This window comes from Scyliorhinus canicula, chromosome 12 (assembly GCF_902713615.1).
Source record: "Scyliorhinus canicula chromosome 12, sScyCan1.1, whole genome shotgun sequence".
NCBI lineage: Eukaryota > Metazoa > Chordata > Chondrichthyes > Carcharhiniformes > Scyliorhinidae > Scyliorhinus > Scyliorhinus canicula.
In genome coordinates, this window is record NC_052157.1 from 53,659,609 (window position 1) to 53,674,135 (window position 14,527).

Here is a 14,527-nt window from a genome sequence, read left to right on the forward strand (position 1 = left end):
CAGGTTTGCCCAGGTTAAATTTGTAGCTCGAGAAGGTTCTAACTCTCTCAGTATTTGCAGTATTGCCTCAGTCCCTCCTGTGGCTCGAGACATAGAGGAGCAGGTCATCTGCATAGTGTCTCTGTGCTCAGTAAGTGATGGTTTTGACGTCCCTGACCTTTTCTGCAAAGGTGAAGGGCTGGCATTCTATGTGAATGTCACTGGGTGGGGTGTGAGCAGGGGCCCTGCGGCCTGGTGTTGACAGGAATGTGGTTCCCCTGCTTGGGGAATGCCACCCGGATGGTTCCGTGACTTCATGCGAGCGCCTGGGACCTGTTGGGAGGATGAAACTCCTGTTGTTTGTCTTGCCTCAATGTCAGAGTGGAGCCGCCCTCTCCCTGGGGGTGGGACTGGTTGAGTCACTAGTAAGGGTTTGGTCTTCAGTCTCCAACTTTCGGTGATCAGTGTACAGGCTGGATGTGGCCCTGGAGAACAATCACAGATATTGATATATTCTTTAAAACATTTCTTTGCAAATTTCCCAACTAGATATAGCAATATTGGGAATGTGGCCAGTCAGACTGTATAGCATCATCCAATCAGGTTATGAGTCTCTTTTGCTTTGCAAAGGCAGTATGTCACGATGACGGATGTGCTGGCCGAGTATTGGCTGCAACACGGGGGCCATGATACTCCCAGGAACACATGTAATCACTGATCAAATCGGGGCAGTAAAAATCTGGAACTGCCACTGCTGGATTGGGGGCTCCTCATGTCGCTGTGTCACAGGCTCGCGGCGGGGGGGGGGGGGGGCGTGTGGCGGCGCGTGGCGGCGCGTGGGCCCCCTCCTGTCCCTGTGACACAGGCTTGCTGTGTAAAATAATTCTCCTAGAATCTACAGGGCAGAAAGTCTATTCGACTCATCGGGTCTACATCGGCCCCTGAAAGAGTACCCTACCCAAGCCCACACCTCCATCCTATCCCTGTAACCTAGCAATCCCACCTAACATTTGGACACTATGGGGCAATTTATCATGGCCAATCCACCTAACCTGTACACCTTTGGACTATGGGAGGAAATCGGCGTACCAGGAAGAACGCCGACACGAGGAGAACGTGCAGACTCCGCACAGACTGCGCCCCAAGCCGGAATCGAACCCGGGTCCCCTGGTGCTGTAAAGCAACTGTGGTACCGTGCTGACCCTTGAACTCCCAACCCCCACTCTGGTTCTTTTCTTGAATCAATCTGTGTCCCCCTCTGGTGACTGAGCCTCCTGCCGCTTGGGAAACACTTTTTTTTTCTCCTTTATTGACTCTATGCAAATCCCTGTCCATGATTGAGAACGTCTCCCCTTAACCCTCTCTGCATCGAGGGGAGCGACACTGAGGGTGGGGTGGGGAGGTTGAGCTGACGTATCCGCACTGCCTCTGACTGTCCGCCCATTGTGTGTAACTGTGTCTCTGGCCCTCTGCAGCTCGCTTCCCTCGCCCTCTTTGCTGAGACAATATGGGTGGTGACTGACCAGTTCCGGATCTATCCCGTCCTGGGTGCCTCGGGTAAGGATGACGTCTTTGCCGGTGCTTGGATTGCCATCTTCGTCGGATTCGCCTTTTTCTGTCTGTCCGTCTTTGGGATCCTGGCTGTCCTGAGTGAGAGTCGCACGATGGTCATTACCGTGAGTACCCGCTTGGTGGTAGGGTGGGGGGCGGGCGCTTACGGGGTTTAACAAGATACTGGGAGCAAGTGGGGAATATGATTGGCATGGGGGGGGGGGGGGGGGGGGGAGAGGCGGGAGAATGTGGATTTGGAAGGACGGAGATTTGCTGGAGCCGCCAGACTCCGGGGTTCGTCGATCGCACTTTTGCCGTCAGAGGCACAGGAAGATCCCAGAATCCGAGCCTGATCTCGTCCCAGGTATTGAGACCCGCTCTCCGCATGCACACAGATCCCAGGCCTGCGCTGTGAGCTGCTTTCTGGGATGGGTGGGTGGGGGTTATAATTGGACTCGGTGCCACTGGGGCACATGGTTCACACTGCAGTGACGAGCCCCACCAACCCCACCCGTGGGAATTATGGGTGGGGACGGAGAGGGTGGGGATGGATTTATGAAGAAGGGGATGTGATGTCCACTGCAGTTCCGGGGGGCCGGGGGCCATTATTGAGAGGTGGGTTTGATTGTGAATACTGATTGACTGTGTCATTCTCTCTTTCCGTCCCTCAGTACCTGGTGCTGATGATCATTGTCTACATCTTCGAAGCTGCCTCCTGTATCACAGCGATTACCCACAGAGATTACGTAAGCACCAGACACTCTAACCGCCCAATCAGAAAGCTGAGTTAGGCATAGCCTTCCTTGCTCTTCCCTAGTTGGAGAAGGACCCTCTGCTCAGATGTGGGCCTCACTGGCTGGGTCTGGCATTCATTGCCCATCCCTAATTGCCCCTTAAGAAGGTGTTGGTGAGCCGCTGCCTTGAACTGCTGCAATCCCTGAAGTGTAGGTACACTCTCCGTGCTGTTAGGGAGGGAGCTCTAGTTATGACCCAGCCACAGTGAAGGAACAGCCGACCCAGCCAGGATGTTGAATGACTTGGTGGGGAACCTCCAGGTGGTGGTATTCCCAGGTATCTGCTGCTCTAGTATTTCGAGATGATAGAGGTCATGGGTTTGGAAGGTGCTGCTTAAGGATCCTTGTGAATTCCTGCAGTGTATCTAGTAGATGGTACACCTGGGCTGTTAGTGGTGGAGGGACACTTTGGGAGGGAGTTGGGGTTGAGTTTTTTGACATCTGAATGCCGGTTTGTGGGGGGTCAATGAGGCTGTTGACCCCTGATAATGTGGGGGTCTCGGCCAGATCACCCCTTGTGGAAACTGCTTCTCATAAAACCTTTTTTTCCCCTCGACTCTGCAGCTCACTTCGAATCCTAAATTTGTGAAGAAGCAGATGTTGCAGTTTTACGGGGACACTGCCACGAACTCGGGCCGTGATCTCACAGTAATGTGGAACCGGGTGATGCAGCAGGTAAGGGGGAGAGAGATGCAGACTGATCTCTGTGGCCTAAAGGGTGATATTCTTCTGGGGGAGTGGGGGGGAATGTGGGAACATGAGGCCCATTCGGGCCCCTCCAGCCTGTTTCTTCATTTTATCATTGAAACATGGAAAGCAGGAGGAGGCCATTCAGCCCTTCGAACCTGCTCCGCCATTTCATTATGATCATGGCTGATCATCCAACTTATCCCTTATCTCTTTCTCTCTTTCCCCCCCCACCCCTCCATATCTCCACTAGAGCAAGAACATCCATCCTCTGCTAAGGAGACCAAAACTGCACACAATACTCCAGGTGTGGCCTCACTAAGGCCCTGTATAATTGCAGCAACACATCCCTGCTCCTGTACTCCAATCCTCTCGCTATGAAGGGCACAATACCATTTGCGTTTGTTACTGCCTGCTGTTCCTGCTCGCCTTCAGTGATTTGATGTACGAGGACACTCTGGTCTCATTGCACATTCCCCTCTCCTAATTTATGGCCATTCAGATAATAGTTTGCCTTCTCGAATTGCTACCAAAATGAATAACCTTGCACTTATCCAAATTATACTGCATTTGCCCACTTGTCCAACAGGATCTCTGCATCCTCCTGACAGCTCACCCTCTGAGATGAAGCTGATCTGTGCCTCAACTCCATCTCTTTCTTCCCCCCCCCCCCCCCCCCCCCCCCCCCCCACTGGCTCCCTAACCCTTAATCCTCTTACCCAACAGAAATCTATCCATCTCTGTTTGAAATCACTAATTGACTCCTCACCGCTTCAACCGCTTATTTTCAGAGAGAACATTCCCGATTTCCTTTCCTTTCCTCCTTTTGTGTGAGGCAATGCTTCCTGACGCCCCCACCCACCAAAAGAATCTGTTTCTCTCTCTCTCTCTCTCTCTCTCTCTCTCTCTATCGAATCCTTTTCTCATTTCCAACCCCTCGATCCAGACTGGGGATGAACACAAGCCCGGTCTGTGTGACCTGCTCTCTGAATGTAACTCTTCCAGCCCTGGGAATGTTCTGATGAACCTGAGCCTTGTCACTCCCACGCCAGCCAATGATGTGGCGTTCTCCACCCTAGCGTCAGCTTTTTTTTTTTCATTTTGGGGTTTCTATCTCCGGGACCGCTCAACTCCAAACTTTAGCTTGGCGGGTTAATCCGGAAAGTTCTTCCGACCCTGGCCCCTCGTGATTGCCCCATGGAGTGTACGGATAGAGTAACGATCCCAACTTTAAGATGTGGAATGGAGAAGGGGGGAGGTTGAATGAGACATTCAAAATCGCGGTGGGGGGGGGGTTTGGATAGAGTTGATGAGAAGAAAACGAGGACCCGGGTCACTGTCTGTGTGGAGTTTACACAATCTCCCTCTGTCTGCGTGCGTCTCCCACGACCCAAATATGTGCAGGGTAGGTGAATTGGCCACGCTGAATTGCCCCTTAATTGGATAAACAAAATTGGGTTCTCTGAATTTTTTATTTTTTTAAAAGATGAGGAGAAAGTGTTTCCAAGTAGCAGGAGGCTCAGTAACCAGAGGAAACACCAATCGGGAAAAGAATCGGAGAGGGTGGGTGGGGAGAATTTTTATTTTACACACAGCGAGTTGTTGTGATCTGGAAGGTGCTGCCTGAAAGGGCGGTGGAAGCAGATTCAACAGGAACTTTCAAAAGGAGAAGTTGGAGGGCAGCATGGTGGCACAGTGGTAGCCCTGCTGCCTCACGGCGCCGAGGTCCCAGGTTCGATCCTGGCTCTGGGTCACTGTCCGTGTAGAGTTTGCACATTCTCCCCGTGTTTGCGTGGGGTTTCGCCCTCACAACCCAAAGATGTGCAGGATAGGTGGATTGAACATGCTAAATTGCCCCTTAATTAAATTGGGCGCTCTAATTTTTTTTTTTATTAAAAAGGAGAAGTTGGAGAAGGACTGGAAGGGGGGGAGGAAGAAGAGAATGGGTACTAATTATCCAGTGCAGACTCAATGGCCTCCTCTGGGCTCAATAAGTTTGGTTTTTTTTTTTTTTTTTTTTTCCCCTGTCCTTCAATCCTGGGATGAAGTTGGCAATTTACTTGCTCCAATGGGCAATCAGTGGAATTTCGCCCTACCTCCCTCATCACACTGAGCAGGAGATGGAGAACCGCTTGTTTGGCCTTGACCCATTTTTTTTTTTCCCTCCCCTCCCCATTTTCAGGAACAATGCTGTGGATCGACAGGGCCCATGGACTGGATCAAGTACACTTCCTTCTTCCGGAGCCAGTTCAATGAGACCACCGCACCCTGGCCGTTTCAGTGCTGTAAGAGGAACGTGAATTCGGAAATCGCTAATCAGGAGGGATGTGTGGTTGGGCATCGAGACTTCCTGTATCAGAAGGTGAGTTGTCCAGCCTCAGAATGCAGTCAAGTGTGAACACGTCAATTATGAAGGGTCTTACCTTGTCTTTACATCCTCTGTGTTCCCCGGCTGTCCGCTCCCTCTTATCAACGACTCTGCCTGCTGAAATTCTCATCTCCTGATTTTCACCTGTTCAACTCATTTTGTAACTTCCTCATTGGGTTCTCTCTCTGCCCCTGTGTCACGCCCCTCCACCAGGCCCAAATAATACAATGCCCTCTCTGCCCACACTCGCCCTCTCCCAGATTTGTCTATTACCATGTTCTCTTTGTCCTCTCTCCCAGACTTGTCTATTACAACGCTCTCTCTGCCCACTCTCTCACTCTCCCAGACTCTACTATTACCATACTCTCTCTGCTCGCTCTCTCCCAGACTCGACGTTTGCAATGCTCTCTGCCCACTCTCCCAGGCCTATTAGAACGTGCTCTCTGGCCTCTCCCAGACTTGTCTATTAGAACGATCTCTCTGCCCACTCTCTCACTCTCCCAGACTCTACTATTACCATACTCTCTCTGCTCACTCTCTCCCAGACTTGACGATTGCAACGCTCTCTGCCCACTCTCCCAGGCCTATTAGAACGTGCTCTCTGGCCTCTCCCAAACTTGTCTATTAGAACGATCTCTCTGCCCACTCTCTCTCTCTCCCAGACTTGTCTATTAGAACGATCTCTCTGCCCTCTCTCTCTCTCTCTCTCTCTCTCTCTCTCTCTCTCTCTCTCTCTCTCTCACTCTCTCCCAGACTCGACGATTGCAATGCTCTCTGCCCACTCTCCCAGGCCTGTATTAGAACGTGCTCTCTGGCCTCTCCCAGACTTGTCTATTAGAACGATCTCTCTGCCCACTCTCACTCTCTCCCAGACTCGATGATTGCAATGCTCTCTCTGCTCACTCTCTCCCAGACTCGACGATTGCAATGCTCTCTCTGCCCGCTCTCCCCCTTACAGACTCTACGATTATATCCGTTGCCCACCGGCTGGCAATGGCTCCTGTTCTGACAACACCTCCCGTTTAAAAATTCTAATTTTCAGAACCATCCATGGCCCTCCCCATCACCGTAACCTCTTCTAGCCCCTTCTAACCTCCCTATCTGTGTAACTGCCTACAACCCTCCAAGATCTCTGCACTCCTCTGATTCCAGCCTCTCGAGCATTTCCCCCCCCCCCCCCCCCCCTTCACCATTGGCAGTCTAGTCTGCAGCTGCCTGGGGGGCAGAGCCCCCTCCCTCCACCTCTCTGTCACACTCTTTTCTCGACATGGCTCGTGATTTTTTTTTTAAATGAAGGCTGATATAACATTCTTTTTTCCCCCCACCCTCTCCAGGGCTGTTTTGATTACATCAGCACCTCGATCAACAGTTACGCTTGGGGCGTGGCCTGGTTTGGGTTCGCTATTCTGATGTGGACGGTATGTGCTGCCATCGATTAAGTTAATAGTTCACTGGGAGTGTTTGGTGCAACCACTTTGCACACTGCAACCAGTGTTAGTTGCCACCTGTTTTAGTACCCAATTATTATTTTTTTTCAATTTAAGGGGCAATTTGGCATGGCCAATCCACATCTTTGGGTTGTGAGACTGAGACCCAAACACTGGGAGAATGTGCAAACTCCACACGGTCAGTGGGCCGGGATCGAATCCAGGTCCTCGGTGCCCACCACTGTACCACCCTGTTAGTTGGCACTGTGGCCTCTAGCATGGAAAAAAGTGTTAACGGGTCTGGGATTGTGAAGATTCTTGCCCCTTCACCCACAGCCTCCCTGTTCTCTCATCCTAAACTGGATCCTACCTTTGTTTGGATTTATTCAGTTGCACTTTGGGTAGGATGTAGACATAGACATAGAATTTACAGTGCAGAAAGAGACCATTCGGCCCATCGAGTCTGCACCAGCTCTTGGAAAAAGCACCCTACCCAAGCCGACAGCCCCACCCTATCCCCAAATCCCAGTAACCCCACCCAACACTAAAAGCAATTTAGCCTGGCCAATCCACCTAACCTGCACATCTTTGGACTGTGGGAGGAAACCGGAGCACCCGGAGGAAATCCACGCAGACACGGAGGGGGGGGGGGAACGTGCAGACTCCGCACGGACAGTGACCAAGCGGGGAATTGAACCTGGGTCCCTGGAGCTGTGAAGCAATTGTGCTAACCACAATGCTACCATGCTGCCTTTCTCTCCCACCTTGAAGACTTTATTTTTAAGGCCTGGTCAAGACTCTATTGAAACCAAAGAGAAAATGCTGGAAAATCTCAGCAGGTCTGGCAGCATCTGTGGGGAGAGAAGAGCTAACATTTTGAGTCCAGATGACCCTTTTGTCAAAGGCTCTATTGACACATGTTTTCCCTTCAAGTGGTTTCAGAATGAGGTGGAACTATAGCGGGGTTAATTGGGCAGAAAGAGGCCATTCGGCCCATCGTGCCTGCACCAACTCTCCAAACGAGCATCCTGGCTTGGTGCCCTTCCCTGCTCCCCCCCCCTAAACCTCTGCACATTGTTTCTATTTCAATAATGCCCTTCAAATATCTCAATTGAACCTGCCTCCATGGGTTGGTGCTGCTGCATGGCACCAAGGTCCCAGGTTCGATCCCGTTTCTGGGTCACTGTCTGTGGAGTTTGCACATTCTCCCCGTGCTTGTGTGGGTTTCGCCCCCACAACCCAAAGATGTGCAGGCTAGATGGATTGGCCACGCTAAATTACCCCTTTAGAATTGGGTTTTTAAAAAAGAATCTGCCTCCATCACACCCACAAGCCTAATGTTCCAGACCACTCGATGTGTGAAGGAAGGTTTTAACACCAGGGGTCTTGATGTTTATTTAGCATCTAGACCTTGGTGTATGGAGCACAAACAAAATCTGTGGAAGACACAAAATTTGGAAGTATTGCAAATTTGAGGAGGAGAGTGGAAGATTTGAAGAGGATTATAGATTGGGTGGACATTGAGGGCAGATGAAATTGCCCCTGTGGGTGGCAAGGTGGCACAGTGATTAGTACTACTGCTGCCACACAGCACCAGGGACCTGGGTTTGATTTCGATCTTGGGTGAATGTGCAGTTTGTACATTCTCCCCATGTCTGCGTGGGTTTCCTCCAGTTGCTCCGGTTTTCTCCCACAGTCCAAAGATGTGCAGGTTAGGTGGGGTTATGGGGGAGTGGGCCTAAATGGGGTGCTCTTTCAGAGGGTCAGTGTAGACCCAATGGGCCGAAATGTCTTCTGCACTGTTGGGTTTCTAAGGTTCTATGAATCCAGAGATGCGTGAAAGTGATTAACTTTGATAGGAAGGACATGGGAGGCAAAATAATGGTACAATTCTAAATGGGGTGTAGATCAGGGGGTCCTGGGGGTATCTGTGTGTCGATCATTGAAGGTAGCAAGACAGATGGAGAGCAGTTTTTAAAGCCAATAGTATTCTGGACATTAATAGGGTCATAGAGTACAAGAGTAAGGAGGTCATGGTGAAATTTTTACAAAACGTTGCTAGGGCAGCCATTGGAGTATTGTCTATCTCTGTGTTCCACACTTCAGGAAGGATGTGAAGGCTTTGGAGCAAGGGAGCGCAGAAAAGATTCACAAGAGTGGTTCCAGGGATGAGAAACGTGAGTTCCGTATGTAGATTGGAGATGCTGGGACTGTCCTCCTCGAGGGCAGAGGAAATGGAGACGGAGATTTGTTGGTAGTGTTCAAAATCACGAGGAGGTCTGGGACAGAGCGGAGCGGGAGACGCTGTCTACATCAGTGGAGGGAGGGATGGCGGGGGGGGGGGGGGGGCAGTGGTGGTGGTAGCTAATGCGTGTGATTCGATAACGGACAATGTGTGTTTACCCCTTGCACTCTCCCCACAATGAGATTTGCTGTGGTCATTCTCTCCTCTGTGTGACCATTTGAGACAGATCTCTGATGGGAGTTCCCATTTGTTCAATGGGTTTGGAGTGAAGCAGTGAAATGAGAATCTGTTTACAGAGCATTGACTCTAACATGTGAAATTGGACTAACTGTGTCATTTTTTTCTCTCTCTCTCTGTCCCTAGTTTGTGGTTCTGCTCATGACTATGTATTACCTCACTACCCTGTAAAACATCGCCCCCACCTCCAGAAGCCTGATGACCATTTGGGATACGTACAGACGAGGAAAGTGATCTCGACTCTACCGCTTAAGGAATGATTGTCTGTTTGTTTTGTGTACCTGAACTCTGACATTTTGATTTTTCACCTGCAAAGAGCATCTTCCAATCCTCAAATACTGCAATCCCGGGTGACCATCTCAACCTCCAGTTTTCAGTTACATCGTACATCAACCGAGTGTGTCGTACAGTCCCCACCCCGTCTCCTAAGACATGAAACTCTGGTTCAACATCCAAATCCTGTCTTTCCCTCCATCCTCGGAACCCACTCCAAATCCTGTCTTTCCCTCCATCCTCGGAACCCACTCCAAATCCTGTCTTCCCTCCATCCTTGGAACCCACTCCACTCTGTGTTTACCAGTTCCAGTGTGTGCATGGGTCCTCCCAACAGCGAGCAGTAGCTTCTAGTTTCTCAGCAGCCTGATTGTGAGGGGTGGTGCTTTGCACCTGGTCCCCTGGCTACCATTTGTCACATATTCTTCAGTTTGACTCGACATAAACAAGTTTTCTGAGGTGGATCAAGCTGGGAAGGTGTTCCACCTTTCCCAGTGCCACAGACTCTACTTGTCTCCTTTGTAAACACACCTCTCCCTCCTCCTCCATTCTTCTTCAGTTTTTCAAATGAACCTGTTTCAGATCCCTCCATTGGTCTAACCTTCCTCTCTTGCTCGCCCAGTCCGATGGGGTTTAGGGAGTCTGCAAGGCATTGTGTGGTGGAGTTGGCCCTGATTTCCACTTGGGTGAGGTTTCTGAGACGCAAAACGAATTGGCAGCATCCGCGAGAGAAAATCTGTTTTCACCAACCTGGTCTCCCAAACCCAGAGCAAAGCTGAATTAAAATCCGGAGCAGTGCTGGATTAGGCCAGGATTGGATGTGATTTGGAAATTGATTAATCCATTCACACTGACCAGTGATTTTCTTTTAATAATAACTTTGATGTCTGACCTGCTGTCTTTGAAAGGATGCTGAGTAATTGTGCATTTGACTCCAGTGGCTGGAGTGACTGGGAAGCAGGGTAGAGAGCGTCAGTACCCAGTTTTGACTCGATGAATACCCCACTTTGTGAATCTATATCATTTAAAAAAATATATATGTATACATATTTTTTTTTGTTGTTGAAACTGTTTTTGCCTGCTTAAACTCTCTCTCATTTTATCATCAAAAGCTGCCTGTATATTTTATATAACCATTAAACTTTTTCCACAACAACCGCTCATGTGGAATTCGCTAACACAGAAAGCAGAAGCCAAAATTGTGTAATTTCAAGAAGAAATTGGATATCGCTCTTGGAACTCGGAGAGTGGGGCGGGGTGCAAAGAGAGATGGGATCACGGAATTGAACTTGGATGATCACAATGACTGGCAGAGCGGACTCGAATGGCCTGCCCTTGCTTATATTTTCCATGTATGATTCCGATAAGTTCTCTGTCCCCAAGTGGGAGTTGCCTGGAGTTGCTTCCCTCATTTATCAGAGCTGAGGTTCCCATCCAGGTGTCTGATGTGTGTACAGTATGAAACTCGGAGAGGTTCGCTTTGCAGGAGCCCAACGAGATCCAGTTTCTCCGTTCGCAGAATGTTGAGCTACTCAATGACAGGACGGAATAGCTTGTTGGCCTATCAAACGAGTCATGTTGTATGTAGGTCAGACCAGGCAAAGTTGGCAGAGTTCCACCTCCGATGTATTTATAGAGATATATATATGCCACAGTCTCTGTTTCATGATCTCTATTTCGAAAAGCATTTATTTAATTGGAACCCACCCTGCTGCCCAGACACTCATCCCCTCCCAATACCTGAGCTGTGATTAAGACTTGCATTTCCAAAGCATCCATCCAGGACTCCGGATTTACTCCTTTATTGCTACTCTCTAGCTCCAGCTGCTCTCTTTGGAGCACACTTTCCTCTGGTGCCTTACAGGGCCTCTAACAGACAAGTGGGATCGGTGCCAGTGAGAGGGGGTTGGACAGGGTGCTGCTCATAGTCAGCCAGGCCCTTGTGTGTCTGCTGAAGCTTTATTACTCGTTGGGTTAAATTCCGATTTGTGCTGAGTCACTAAACCCCCCTCGGGCCCCTCTCTCTCTCTCTCAAATGACAAATTACTTTTGTATGTTAGAAAAGTGCCTTAACCCACATTCCCCTTTCATTTCCAACACTGTGATCAGGTATGGTGGTTAATGAATGACTGACCTGACCACCTATCTGGAGGTCGGCAATGATGAGGTGATGGAAGTCGCACTTCATCCGGGAGTCGGTGTGAAGAGCTCTGGGCCCCACACCTCCGGAAGGAAACACCAAACTCGGCACGAGCGCAGTGTCAATTTTACCAGAACGAGACCGGGACTGCCAAGGGTTGAATTACAATGGAGGTTGGGGTGGGGGGGGGAAATTTGGTTGAAGTGTTTAGGATATATGGGCAGCACCGTGGTTAGCACTGATACCTCACAACACCAGATTCGATTCCAGCCTCGGCTGACTGTGTGGAGTCTGCACGTTCTCCCCGTGTCTGCGTGGGTTTCCTCCGGGTGCTCCGGTTTCCTCCCACAGTCCAAAGATGTGCAGGTTAAGTGGATTGGCCATGATAAATTGCCCCTGTAGTATCCAAAAGGTTAGTTGGGGTTACGGGGGGGGACGAGGTAGGGAGCCCTTTCACAGGGTTGATGCAGACTTGATGGGCCGAATGGCCTCCTTCTACACTGTGGGGGTCTATGATTATCGGGAAACAGTAGAGGTTTATTTACACTTGGTGGGGGAGTCTCTAAAAATGAGAGGCAGCCATTTCAGTGGTGGAATCAGGAAACCTTTATACCCACTGGCAGGGGAAGGTTGGAATGCTACAGAAAGCAGCAAGACCAAGGATTGGGAGCAGTTCTGAATTCAGTAAAGGAGGACAAAGTGATTAATTATGACGGGGGAGGGGGGAGCAAACTTACAAGGAACAAGGGAACTGTCAAATCTTCTGTGTAGAAAAAGATTAGTGAAGACAAAGTAGGTCCCATAAAGTCCAAAACTGGCGAATTTATAATGGAGATCAGAGAAATAGCAGAGCAATTAAACAACTGCTTTATTTCTGTTCTCACGGAGGAAAACATAATTAACTTCCTCCAAGTGCAAGGGCACCGAGTATCTGGTGCGAAGGAGGATATTATTGCTGGAAAAATAGTTCTGCAGAAATTAATGGGACTGGAAGCCGATAAATCCCCAGGCCGAAGAATCTACATCCCAGGTACGAGGGAATCCATACAGTACAGAAGAAAGCCCATCGAGTCTACACAGGTCCCCTGAAAGAGCACCCCACAAAGGCCCATGCCCCCACCCTATCCCTGTAATCCCACCTATATCATTTGGACATGCAGGGACAATTTAGCATAGCCAATCCACCTAACCTACACATCTTTGGACCGTGGGAGGAAACCGGAGCACCCGGAGGAAACACTCTGGGAGAAGGTGCAACTCCACATAGAGAGTCACCCGAGGCCGGAATTGAACCCGGGTCCCTGGCTCTGTGAGGCAGCATTGCTAACCACTCTGCCACCATGTCGCCATGGAGGTAACCATGGAAATAGTGGACGTGTTGGTTTGCATCTTTCAAAATTCAGTAGATTCTGGAACAGTCCCAGCAGATTGGAGGGTGGCAAAAGTAACCCCATTATTTAAAGAAATAGGGAGGGAGAAAGCGGGGAATTGCAGATCAGCTAGCCTAACATCAGTAGTAGGGAAAATGCTGGAGTCTATTATAAGGATGAGATAACATTACACTTAGAAAATATCAACAGGATTAGACAAAGTCAATATGGATTTATGAAAGGGAAATTATGTTTGTCAAACCTACTGTTTTTTGAGGATGTAACTAGTAGAATAGATCAGGGTGAACCAGTGGACATGGTGTATTTGGAGTTTCAGTATGGTTTTGAAAAGAGGTTAGTATACAAAAGTAAAGTGCATGGGATTGGGGGTAATATATTGGTGTGGATTGAGAATTGGTTAGCAGACAGGAAACAGAGTAGGAATAAATGGTTCTTTTTCAAAGTGCCAGGCAGTGGCTAGTAGAGTCCTGCAGGGATCAGTGGTTGGACCCCAGCTGTTCACAATACACATCAATGATTTCAACAAGGGAACCACATGTAATATTTCCAGGTTTGCTGATGACACAAAACTTGATGGGAATATGAGTGGTGAGGAAGATGTTAAGAGGCTTCAAGGTGATTTGGACAAGTTGAGTGAGTGGGCAAATAACATGACCGATGCAGTATAATGTGGATAAATGTGAAGTTATCCATTTTGGACAGGGAGACATAATGGCAGAGTATTAATTAAATGGTGATAGATTGGGAAATGTTGATGTACAGAGGGATCTGGGTGTCCAGCCATTGAAAGCAAGCATGCAGGTACAGCAAGTGGAAGGTAAACGGTATGTTAACCATCATTGTAAGAGGATCTGAGTACAGGAGCAAGGATGTCTCACTGCAGCTGCACAGGGACTTGGTGAGACCACACCTGGAGTAGTGTGTGCTATTTTGGTCTCATTTGAGAAAGGATAAACTTTCCACAGAGGGAGAGCTGCGAAGATTTACCAGACATTCCTGGGATGACCGGATTGCTGTGTGAGGAGAGATTGGGTTGACTGGGCCTCTATTCAATTCAGTTCAGAAGAGTGAGAGGGGATCTGACTGAAACATATACAATTCTGACCGGGCTGGATGTAGAGATGTTGTTTCCTCTGCCTGGGGGTCTAGACCAAGGGGTCGCCGTCTCAGGAAGGGTGGACCATCTACGACTTAGATGAGGAGAAACCTCTTAGAACATAGAACATACAGTGCAGAAGGAGGCCATTCGGCCATCGAGTTTGCACCGACCCACTTAAGCCCTCACTTCCACCCTATCCCTGTAACCCAATAACCCCTCCTAACCTTTTTGGTCATTATGGGACAATTGATCATGGCCAATCCACCTAACCTGTACGTCTTTGGGCTGTGGGAGGTAACCGGAGCACCCGGAGGAAACCCACACAGATGAGGGGCG

At 49.4% G+C, this 14,527-nt stretch overlaps 1 protein-coding gene across 4 annotated transcripts in view; it reads left to right on the forward strand.

Moving 5' to 3' along the window:
- upk1a (uroplakin 1a) overlaps positions 1-10,747 on the forward strand; it is an 18,098-nt gene extending 7,351 nt beyond the window's left edge. For all 4 annotated transcript variants that reach the window (XM_038813484.1, XM_038813482.1, XM_038813483.1 and 1 more), the window contains exons 3-8: positions 1,455-1,655; positions 2,202-2,276; positions 2,889-2,999; positions 5,194-5,373; positions 6,714-6,797; positions 9,415-10,747. In XM_038813484.1, coding sequence (XP_038669412.1) covers positions 1,455-1,655; positions 2,202-2,276; positions 2,889-2,999; positions 5,194-5,373; positions 6,714-6,797; positions 9,415-9,459 — 696 coding nt within the window. In that variant the 3' untranslated portion in view covers positions 9,460-10,747. The remainder of the gene's footprint in view (positions 1-1,454; positions 1,656-2,201; positions 2,277-2,888; positions 3,000-5,193; positions 5,374-6,713; positions 6,798-9,414) is intronic.
- Positions 10,748-14,527: the final 3,780 nt, after the last annotated feature.